The sequence below is a fragment of the Corylus avellana genome, chromosome ca4 (assembly GCF_901000735.1).
Source record: "Corylus avellana chromosome ca4, CavTom2PMs-1.0".
NCBI classification, from domain to species: Eukaryota; Viridiplantae; Streptophyta; class Magnoliopsida; order Fagales; family Betulaceae; genus Corylus; species Corylus avellana.
The window spans coordinates 13,573,053-13,585,495 of NC_081544.1; the positions used below are offsets into that span (position 1 = coordinate 13,573,053).

A 12,443-nucleotide genomic window follows, 5' to 3' on the forward strand; every position below is an offset into this window, starting at 1 on the left:
ACAGCCCCCCGCAAGCTTAACGGGGGAGAACACACGTTGAGCTTGGCACTGAGGGTTTGAAATCTCTTAGCTACAATCGGTTTAGTCATCACATCTGCAATTTGGTCCTTGCTGGATAAAAACAGAATCTGGATAGATTTATCTGCCACTCGGTCACGAACAAAGTGGAAGTCTATTTCCACGTGCTTGGTTCTTGCATGGAAAACCGGATTAACCGATAAGTATGTGGCTCCAATATTGTCACACCATAGTTTTGGTGGAGAAGAGAGAGTGATTCCTAAGTCTCGAATAAGGGCTTGTACCCATAGAACCTCTGCAGTGGCATTTGCTACAGCTTTGTACTCGGCTTCAGTGCTGGAACGAGATACGGTTGGCTGTTTCCGTGAACTCCATGAGATAAGATTAGCTCCAAGAAAAACACAATAGGCGCCTGTAGACTTGCGATCATCCGGGCAACCTGCCCAGTCAGCATCTGAGAATGCCTCTAGGTGAGAGGAAGAGGTGTGTTTGAGCAAGAGACCATGGGACACTGTGTGCTTGAGGTACCGTAGTATTCGTTTGACTGCCTGCCAATGTACAGTAGTTGGACGATGCATAAACTGACATACCCTGTTGACTGCGAAAGCCAAATCTGGTCGTGTTAATGATAGGTATTGGAGAGAACCTACAGTACTTCGGTAAAGTGAAGGATCATCCATAGCTTCGCCACTGGACGCCGAGAGGGAGCTAGAAGAAGACATCGGCGATGACACCGGTTTGGCTTCATCCATTTTTGTGCGTTTCAGCAAGTCAAGTATATATCTGCGTTGTGAGAGGAGCAGTCCACTGTCTAGATGCAAGACTTCAATCCCAAGAAAGAAACTTAGATCCCCAAGATCTTTTACAGCAAAGTCTACCCGAAGTAGTTGCAATAACTCGTCAATAGCAACCTGATTTGAACCAGTGATGATGATATCATCGACGTAAATGAGGATGTAGATGGTAGTGGCAGCCGACTTGAATGTGAAGAGAGAGGAATCTGCCTTTGATGCCGTGAACCCGATGTCAAGGAGTTTGTTGCTCAGCCGTGAAAACCAGGCCCTAGGAGCTTGCTTCAACCCATAAATTGCTTTGTCTAGCCGGCATATATGATTAGGAAAAGAGGAATGAGAGAAACCTGGTGGCTGGCACATATAAACCTCTTCGGCTAGGTGTCCATGTAGGAATGCATTCTGTATATCTATTTGTTTCATAGGCCAGCCAGCTGAATGTGCTATGGATAGGACTGTTCGGATAGTAGTTGGCTTCACAACCGGACTATATGTTTCTCCAAAATCAATCCCGGCTTGTTGGTGAAAGCCCTTTGCCACAAGACGAGCTTTATGTCTCTCAACCGTGCCATCAGCCTTTCTTTTAAGTTTGAATACCCATTTGCAGCCTACAACGTTTTTGGCCTTGTGAGGTGGAACAAGAGTCCATGTCTGGTTGCGTAGAAGCGCATTGAACTCCTCTTGCATTGCCTTTCTCCATTCTGGAACTAGAACAGCCTTGGTGTAGCATGTGGGCTCATCTAGATTAGAGTCCAGCTGGGAATGTAAAGCATGAGGTATGGGGTACCGAATGCGACCATCCGTGAATTGTCGTGGCTGTGTGATGTTGTTTTGAGCACGTGTAACCATGTGATGTGTCCGTGGAACAGCAAGTGGAGGAGGAGAGTCCACAACTTCAATAGAATCTGCTGGAAAAGTAGATGTGCTACAAGGTGAAGAAGGCTGTACCAGGGAAGGTGTTATAGGTGACACAGGAGGAGGTGGAGGCTGACATAATGGGATTGGGCTGGAGGAGACAACAACCGGAATTTGAGCAGATCTGATAGACGAAGTGGAGACTTGAGAGGGATCTGAAGGTTGTTCCAAGAAAGGGAATGTAGACTCATGAAAGATAACATCCCTGGAAATATATATGCGGCCAGATTCACGGTGATAGCAGCGGTAACCCTTGTGGTGAGTGCTATAGCCTAAGAACACACAAGGTTTGGAACGAAAGTCAAATTTATTGGAGTTGTAGGGTCGGAGGTGGGGAAAACATGCACATCCAAACACTTTTAAGAAGGTATAATCTGGCTGTTTGGAAAAGAGTTTTTCAAAAGGAGAAGCATGATTAAGAACCGGGGTAGGTAATCTATTTATGAGGTAACAAGAGGTTTGACATGCTTCGTCCCAAAAGGACTTGGGTACTCCACTAGTAGCAAGGAGTGCGAGAGTGGTGTCAATGAGATGACGATGTTTTCTCTCAACGCATCCTTGTTGTTGGTGGGTATGGGGACATGAGAGACGATGATTGATTCCAAGAGATTGAAAATAGGTGGTGAGTGAACGATATTCACCTCCCCAGTCGGTTTGAACATGCTTAATTTTAGTGTTAAGTAAACGTTCAACCATTTTTTGAAATTGGATAAATACGGTTTTGACATCAGATTTATTTTGAATGGGAAAGAGCCAAGTATAACGAGAGAAAGAATCAATAAAAGAAACATAATATTTATTGCCAGAAAGTGAAACAACTGGGGATGGTCCCCAAACATCTGAGTAAATTAAATCTAGAGGATTACAAACATCCAAACTAGAGGAACTAAAAGGTAATTGATGGCCCTTGGCAACCGGGCATGCTGAGCAGAAAACTCGAGCTTTATTGGATTGAATTGGAAGACTAAATTTGGATAGAATGCTCCGGACGACACGAAAAGCTGGATGTCCTAGGCGCTTATGCCAGTGATCAACCGAGGTCTTCTCACCAACCATGACGCGTTTTATTGGAGGAGATGCAGGAGACGTGTGGAGCTGGTAGAGGCCATTGTTAAGTGGGCCGTGATGTAGAGGAATCCTTGTGCGGGAGTCCTTTATAACAAAGTGGTCAGAATGGAATTCAAAGAAAACACAATTGTCTTTAGCAAATTGGCTAACAGAGAGTAAATTTTTGCATATATCGGGAACTAACAAAAGTTGTTTGAGAAGGAATTGACGACTTGGTACAGAAAAAGTAGCAGACCCTATATGAGTTATAGACAAACCTGATCCATTGCCGATACGGATTTGATCAGATCCAGAGTATTCCTCGGATGCAATATTCAGATTTCCCATATCATTGGTGAGGTGATGGGTTGCACCGGTGTCTGGGTACCATTCCTCATCCGAGAACAGTGATGGAGAGGAGTAATAAGCTTGAGGAGATGATGAAGAAGCTTGCTGGAAATTCTGATCAAACCTGGAATAACACCTAGGAGCTGTGTGCCCATGTTTTCCACATATCTGACAGATGTGGCGTGGGGCAGCATTGCTGTTGTTGGAGTAGAAAGATCCCCGAGCATGGTTTGGAGAGAAGGTTCCACGACCTCGAGAGCCACCACGACCTCTAGAGTAGGATCCACGCCCACGGAACCCACGGCCACGATTGAAATAGCCACGAGTAGTAAAGTGAGCTGCTGGTTGTGAGGCATCAATGAATGAGAGTTCTTGTTCCAGCCGAGCTTCATGTGCCAATAGATGGCCATAGACTTCTTCAAGAGATATGGGATCAACCCGTGTGGTGACTGAGGTCACAAAGGTATGATAATCGGGGCCCAAGCCAGCAAGTAGGAAGGAGAGGCTTTCAAAATCGTTGAGTGGCTGTCCAGCAGCAGCCAATGTGTCACTCATGTACTTGATTTTCTGAAAATATTCTGTGATGGTGGAGTTACCTTTCTTGGCAGTAGCTAATTGAAAGTGGATTTGCATCACCCTAGCACGTGATTGGGAAGCAAACATGGAGACTAAAGTTGTCCATAAATCATAGGCCGTTGCACACCCCACGGCATGTACTACATAGGCGTCCGAGAGGGTGGAGATGAGTATACTAAGGATCATCTGATCCCTCTGAGTCCATGTGAGGAACTCAGGATTGGGAACGGTGTCTGGAGCACCTTCTTCTTTGCTCGTATTGGAAATCATCTTTGGTGGAGGAAGAGAGGATCCATCCACAAAGCAATAGGCATCCTGCCCTTTAAGATAGGCCAAGATCTGAGTACGCCATGACATGAAGTTGTCTTTGGCCAGTCGAATATGAAGTGAATGATTCATATTTGGAATTGTGAAGGCCACAGCTTGGTGGTTGTTGGCTGACTGATTTGTGGTGAGATTGGTTGAGCGTGGTGATTCGGAAGAAGAAGATGAAGATGAAGCGGAAGACATGAGAGCAAGAGACGTTAGTCTATGAGGGGCTCTGATACCATATAATAGCACACAATTTTGTGATTGAATTTGTAAATCACCGTAATTGAATTCACGGTTTGCATGCTATATATATATACAGATTTACAAGAGCAAGAGATTACATAGAACTCCTAATTCCTATCCTATAATACATTGGATAACTATTCAAGAGTTTAGATAGAGTCCTAACTCCTATGATATTTATCCATTGGATAATTATCTCTAGAGTTTGGATAGACCTAAACTACTAGTAACCAGAACACATTAGATAATTATCTCTAGAGTTTAGGTAAACCTAAACTACTAGTAATCGGATAGGAATGTGCTTCAACAATGTGTGCTAATAGCATTGACTCTTAATCTTGGGAGGACTATGAACTTAAGCATAAAGTATAGGTTACTCTGATGTACCTAGGAGTGAGTGTATAGTCAAAACCTCAATACGCTGGGTAATAGCATTTAGCGTTGTGAGAATACTAACCTTCAAGGTGGAATCTATAATCTCTATTAAGACAAGAATATCCCCTAAAAATATTATTGTCACTAATGGGAATTGATTATTTTGAGTATCAGGACTACGCATTTTAGTAAGGAGTTACTAAAATAAAATTACTCGATAGAATTCTTTTCTAAGAGTATAAAATAATCAAGAAATTAAATTAGGTAATCAAGGAATCAAGAGGTGGAGAAAAGGGTGTCAAAAAATACTGGAAAACTGGAATCGGAACCGAAAAACTGGGAACCGGGAAACCGGGCAACTAATTCCGGTTTCGGTTGGAAAAAACCAAAAACTGAGGACCCCAGTTCCGATCCTGGTTTTTGGCACAGGGGTATAATTGGAAAACCGGAACCGGGTGTATATATATATATATATATTGGGAAAATATATTATAAGTCCCTAAGTCAACGCGCCATAATTAAAAACTCTCTAGTTTTTTTTTTTCGACAATTTACTCCTTGGGTCAATTGAAATGACAATAAAATTCCTACCATTAAAATTTTTACCATTAAAATTTTTTAACAGCCGTTAGGGCCATTCAAAACGCACAGTTTTACCTGATTAAAATATTAATTTTTTATTAAGTTAATTTAAAATTTTAAATCTAAAAATTAAAAAATAATAATAATAATAAAAAAGTAAAAAAATAAAATAAAATTGAAGGGTGGCCAAGGGTGGCAGCCACAGCCACCCAAGGGTGGCTTGCTGCCACCCGGTGGTTTGGGGTGGCAGTTGGAGGGTGGCTGGGGCCACCCTAAACCCCATGGGGTGACCTGAGCCACCCACGGGGTGGCTCTGACCATCCCATAGGGGTTGGGGATGGCAGGGGGGTGTGAGCCACCTTCAATTTTATTTTATTTTTTTTAATTTTTGGTTTTAACTTTTTAAATTAAATTAATAAAAAAATTTATATTTTAATCAGGTAAAACGGTGCGTTTTGAGTGGCCCTAACGACTGTTAAAAAATTTTGACGGTAAGAATTTTATTGTCATTTCAATTGACCCAGAGAGTAAATTGTCGAGAAAAAAAAAAAAAAAAAAACCTAGAGTTTTTAATTTTGATGTGTTGACTTAGGAACTTATAATATATTTTCCCTTTAATATATATATATATATATATGAATATTTTTTCCTTATCTCTATTCTCCCACAGTCCCACCCCAAACAGTGCAGACACTCAAGCTCCTTTCTTTTTCATACACCCCACCACTTATTTATTTTAATTTATCTTTTAACTCTACCATCAGGCCATCACCCATTCTCCTTTCTTGAACCGAAGGACAAAGAGTAAAATTATTTGATTTCCGGCTAAAATTCAAGTTTCTTTGAACCGAATACAGAGGGACAGAGAGACAAAAGAACCAAAAATCAAATTGCAGGCTTTCAATGTTTTTGCTATTGCTGAAGAGAGAAGGGACTGCTTTCAAGAGCTCTCTCCACTGTAAGTCTGTAATTATATTTCTCTTTCAATTGATATTCTTTGCTCGAGAATCTACTGATGTATGTTTGGGTTTATTTCTTTTCTTTGATTGATGTGGATAACTGGGTATTTCTTTTCTTTGCTTGAGAATCTACCGGTTACCTGGTTCGGATAACCGGGCACAAACTGGAACTGGCTGGTAACCGGGACCCTGTTCCCGGTTCCGGTTTCCCAAAACCAAGAACCAGGGACCCCGTTTTCGGTCCAGATTTTGGCCAAAAACCGGGAACCGGGACCGGGTTAACACCCCTAGGTGGAGGAAATAAAATAAGCAAAAAAAATTTTATGCCAATATTTCCTCTGCCGGTTGCACCGTCTCAACCCCAAAACCTCCACATAGCTCCTCCTTCCCACCCCCTCCTTTTCCTTCTTTCCCTCCCTGGTCTCTCTGACCTCACACAGAAATGACTTTGCCAGACACACCTCCAAGATAAAGCGTTCCCATTCTTGACCATAGCGACCCTCTGGAATAATAATCGAACCACAACATTGCCTTCCATCAAATTCTTCTATCGTCAAGAAACGCCCATGTCTATTGGAACATTTCTGCGCAATTATCTGTGGATACCCTACTCTAGATTGATCCCAGAAGACCTCAGAAGTTTCCACTACCACCAGATACTCCACTATGCGTACCAGCCACACTAGCTCATCCTTCTTCAAGAAAATAGATTTTTGTTTCCTGTTACTTCTTTCAAAAATCCTCACCCCTGAAGCCCCTCCTTTAATCAACAACTCAAAAACTTTGGACTCCACGGACCACCTTCTCGAACCCGCCATGACACTTACCAAACAACTAAAAACTAACACCAAAATAGTACTCACGCGCCACCCACGTGCCTACACTCAGGCGTAGGTGGATGAGAGAGAAGAGTATACTGAAAACCATATTAAATATTCTGAAATATACCAGCACACAACTTACAAACTTAAAAGATTTAGACTGCACTATAGTCAATCTTGCACACAAGAAAAATATATAAGACAGAATAACATTTATGAATGATTACTATATAATCCGAATTATTATTAGTTTGTGATGTAAAGGAGCATGTAATGTCATAGTTCCCAAGCACATTTTACCTCCTCTTGGCGCCTCTGTCCTTCGAAGCTAAATGGCTTCAAAATAACCACAATGGTAAATCCATTTGCAGACTTTATTGTTCGAAGAATATCAACTGCTGCAATGTGATCCAAGCCATATCCTGCACTAGCCACCTAGAGAAGACAAAATAGAGCCGGGAAGTATTCATTGTAAGTTTTATAGAGCTGATCGTTATTTTTTAATGAAAAGCACACAGAATTAATCAAAAAAACAAATATAGCCTCTCATTATACAAGAGAAATAGGTAAGGAATGTACAAACAAGGATAATAGCTTTTCGACAAAGTTTTATGGATAGTGGAGCTTCAAGAATCCTGGGAGTAAGATCTGCAAAAGTAATCCAGAGGAGCAATAGATAAGAGGAAGTGATGAATATGACATTCAAGAAGCCAAAGCAATTTTCATTAATAGGTCCTGACATGGGTTCTACAAGCTGAAGGAATACTTTTTATTGAGTTTGGTTGAATTAATTGACTTCTGGTTTCTTCGAACCAAAAAAAAAAAAAAGACAGAGAGAGAGAGATCTAAAATTCTATTTTTGGAGTATGATTGTGATTTGACAGCAATCGTTTCATAGTCGATAATTGTTTAGGTGTGAATCTAGTTGATTCTATTCTTCTCTAAATTTATTATTCTAGTTTAGTCATCAGAAAATAAACAGAATACCTTATCCTTTACTTCAATTATGTCACTGTTTCATGATTTTGCTCCTACATAACCAGTTCTTGCAAAGAAAATTTGAGAGCTTCGATCGGTTAAATTTCCAGCACGTTTGGTTCTCTTTTTATGCCAACTCTCCACCAATTTAGGGTGTAATACTAGTAGGACAAGGGAGTCTCTCTCTACATGGTCAATATCTTCAAAGGATTAATGGATACCGAGTGTTTTGAGTATCGAGGCATGTAAAAATTAGTGTGCGCTTCTCTTTTTTCTGTGCACTGTTACTCTTCGCCAGGGTTTACCATTCAGAGTCCATGAACAACCCTTTGAACTTCACTTGTCTTATAGATTTATGTTAGAATATAATTAAATGATTAAATTTACCTCTTCCTATTAGCTTAAATTTTTAGGATAATTAGTGATTTTACTTGGTATTAAAGCCAAAGATCCTAAATTCGAACCTTGACTCCATCAATTCACCTCTTATTTCAATTAAATATTCCACATGTTGAGTCTCACCTATTAAATGGAAATTTGAGCCTACACGTGAAGGGGAGTATTAGAATATAATTAAATTATTAAATTTACCTCTTCCTATCGGCTTAAGCTTTTGGAATAATTGATGATTTTACTATTTACAATCCAAACCATACACCACCACCACCAACCCCCCCTTTAAAACGCTAAAACCCCTTAAGCTTCCATCACCTTTAGCTATAGTATAACCCATCAAACCATCCTTACAGTGCCAAACACAGCCGCTGGCCAATAAGTTTTTGCAACCAGCTTTCTCAGAGAAACAGCCCCTTGTTACCATTATTTACTGTCTGTTCAAATCCTAATTGATTCTTCAAACCCTAAAACCTTTCCCTCTCCCTATCAAACCCTAGACACATAATTTTTCCCATCTAAAGTGGACCACAAACAAACAGAAAGATTCCTTAAAGCTATCCTAGGTCATACTGTTAATATCTACTCTCTGGGCCCTAGAACAGCAGCCTTGAACTTAATTTATCTCACTTGTTAAGATCCAAACCTTACCCTTTTTTCCACACATTTAACCTCCAAACCCACATTTTTCCAAACCATTCCAATCCATAAATTATAACCCTAACATCTGCCAAAACTCCCAAAATGGCAGCTGCCAAACTATTATCCATTGTTGGGGAAGGAGGTGGCCCTTTTCAATTACTCTCCTGGACTCCATCATGCTTCCGATTCAACTTCCCAGGGACCTTGGCAGTTCCAATTTCACGGGCAAGGAGGTGGTGTTGGCATCAATGAACTCAATGTCCATCAACATCGATGGTGGTAGTAACAAAAATTAGCGTGGCAGGTATACCATCTCCACGGAAGGGTGCTCACCATATAGGGAGGTGGTTCGCATGACAGAATGCAGCTCAATGACGGCGATGAGGAAGAAGGTGTTGCGCAACTCCGGACCACTGGACATGGACCAAAACGCAATAGGTGGATCTTGGGGTCAAAAAGCAGTAGGTGGCTCAATGGGTCATAATGTGGTAGGAGGCTCGATGGGTCAGAATGCTACGGGTGGCTCCAAGGAACAAGGGTTTCCCATTCATGTTTCTAAGGCTGTAGAGAACTCTCATGAAGAAAATGTGAATGAAGGAGGGGCCTTTCATGGGATTCTTCAGTCTTGGAAAACTCAATTGGAGCTTATAAAAGTGGAGGTGGACCAAGCTTTATTGTGGGTTCTTGAGGGATTAGAGTGCTTTGGGCCAGTTTCTCCTCAGCACGCCGGATCTCTCTTCAGGGGAGGCAGTCATGATGCATCATTGTTTTGTGTCTGACAGTGTAGGGGTTGGTGTCCTCTCGCCCACCAGTGCAGGAGAGTTTCTACCGGTGATTAATGCTCCGCCTGAAAGTTCACCTTTGGTCGTCAGCTAGTCTAGAAGCGCGCCAGAGGTCCTTCCCCCCCTTTTAGGTGATGTCGCGCTGATCAAGTTCTAGTACGATATTTAGTGCGGGATCAGTCCTTGAAGGAAGCTTTTCCTGAATTATTTCGTATTACAAGTAATAAGGGAGCATGGGCTAAGGATCATATGCAACTGTCCAATGGTGTTATACAGTGGAATGTTCCCTTTTTACGAGATGTTCAAGATTGGGTGGTAGAGGTGGTGGTGGCTTTTTTTGGAAAGTTATATGCTTTCCGTAGTCGTATGGGGGGATGGATTGCACCCGGTGGACTCATTCTAAACGACATATCTTTGAGGTAAGGTCTTTCTTTTGTATGCTTTCTGTTACGGGAACAAATGCTTTCTCTTATGGGAATAGATGCTTCCTCTTTTCCGTGGAGGAGCATGTGGAAGATAAAAGTTCCATTGAAAGTCAGTTTTTTTGTGTGGACGGTGACTCTTGGAAAGATTCGGACTTTGGATAATTTGCATAAAAGATGTATCATTGTGTTGTATGTGTAAGCACAGTGGCAAGTCTGTCAACCATCTTCTCCTTCACTATGAAGTGACACAAACTTTATGGAGTGTGATATTTTCTCTTTTTGATGTCACATTAGTCATGTTTGGAGGGGTAACATGACGTAGCGGAAGACTAAGATAACTAATCAAAGAACATCGTCTTTGATTCTGTAAGGAGAAGCGTCTTCGTCTTCTACCCAAAAAGATAAAAACAAGCCCGCGGGCTAAAAAAAAGATAAAACTCCGCAGAGTATTTGAGAAAGAATTCTCTGATTTTATAATAATTCAATTAGTTCAGTTTTACATAATAAGCAAGCCTATTTATAGAAAATAAATACTTGCAGAAAAAGTAAACCTACTTCTATAGAGAAAGTAAATCTAATCCTAGTAGAGAAAGTAAATATAATCCTAATAACAATAGTAAACCTAATCCTAATAAGGAAAGGAAAATAATTAAAGCAAATCTAACCTTATTAAGGAAAAGAAATAAAGTCCTAATAAAATAAAATAAAATCCTAATATAAAATTGACAATCAGCAGAAATCGTAGCAATCTTTCCTTTTGTACTTCCATTGTTTGAGAAACAGATAAAATTCTGATCAAGCGGTGCTGCTCCAATATTATTTTTGATATTTTCTTTATTTTCGTTTTTACTGAAAATAAAGGTAAATATTGTCCTACATCAGACACCCCCACTTGAAAAAAACTCGTCCTCGAGTTTTCTTTGGGACATGGCACGGGCAGCTCCTCTGAAGAAAGGTTCTTGGAGAAATCTACATAGATGGCATCAAGATACGATTTTTGCTTTTCGTCTACTTCTGGAAAAATTCCTCCAACTATTTCTTCATGGATTTCATCTTCAACTTCACCGTTTTCTTCAAATGAATCAACAATTTTTGGGGTGATCATGATGAGTTGCACCTTGGATGGAGGAGGCGGTGGTTGTTCTTCCACTAATGTAGTTGTTGGAACAAATAGTTTTTTTTTTTATAAGTAATAATGATATAAAAAGAGCGCAGAGGGGCGCAACCCATATACACGGGAAGTATAACAGAGGGCGCCTAGGAAGGAGAAAAATGAAAAAGAAACGCAGAGAAACTAATCACTAAAGGAGCTAGCCAAGCGGCCGTCCAAGAGTAAAGAGTAAAGAAGAAAAAATGAGTCAATTCCTCTAAGGTCCTAGTGGAATTTTCAAAACATCTAGCATTTCTTTCATTCCAAATACACCACATAAGACACAAAGGGATCATCTTCCACACAACCGCGCCTCGAGATCGTCCTCCCGACCACCAACTAGCAAACAAGTCCCTCACCCGGCACGGCATGACCCAATGCAACCCAAACCGCTGAAAAATCATGTGCCAAAGAGCACTTGCGAGCTCACAGTGGAGAAGAAGATGATCAACTGACTCTCCGTTCTTCTTGCACATACAACACCACTCCACTACCACTATGTTCCTCTTGCGCAGCGTGTCATGAGTCAAAATTTTTCCGAGGGCCGCAGTCCACCCAAAAAAAAGCCACCCGCTGAGGCACCTTGGTACGCCAGATGCTCTTCCAAGGAAACTCCTCTTGATTAGAGATGGACAGAGCCTTATAGAACGACTTAACCTCAAACTTGCCCTTCCTAGACGAAGCCCAGCAAATACGATCTACACTGCCAAGAGAAACCTTGCAAGAATACAACCGATCAAAGACAGGAGAAACCAACTCCAACTCCCAATCTTGGACCGATCGAACGAAAATGACATTCCACTCAATAATCCCATTCCTCCCAATAAAATTATCCTTCACCCAAGCATCTTTGTGTCTGGCGATACTGAATAAGGACGGGAAAGCTTGCTTCAAAGAATTGTCCCCACACCAAATATCATGCCAAAAACGTACTTTCGAACCCTCCCCCACCTCAAACCGAATACTTTTGGCAAAGGAATTCCACCCTTTACGAATATGCTTCCATAGACCCACACCATGAGAGCCCGAAACATCCTTCGTGCACCACCCACCTTCTTGGTCTTCATACTTAGCTTTGATCACCTT

At 41.2% G+C, this 12,443-nt stretch overlaps 1 protein-coding gene across 1 annotated transcript in view; it reads right to left on the bottom strand.

The window, feature by feature from the left end:
* LOC132178538 (protein ACCUMULATION AND REPLICATION OF CHLOROPLASTS 3, chloroplastic) overlaps positions 1-12,443 on the bottom strand; it is a gene marked incomplete in the record, with an annotated part of 70,772 nt that overhangs the window by 45,851 nt on the left and 12,478 nt on the right. Inside the window, 2 exon segments of the mRNA XM_059590977.1 lie at positions 7,288-7,422; positions 7,571-7,635. Coding sequence (XP_059446960.1) covers positions 7,288-7,422; positions 7,571-7,635 — 200 coding nt within the window.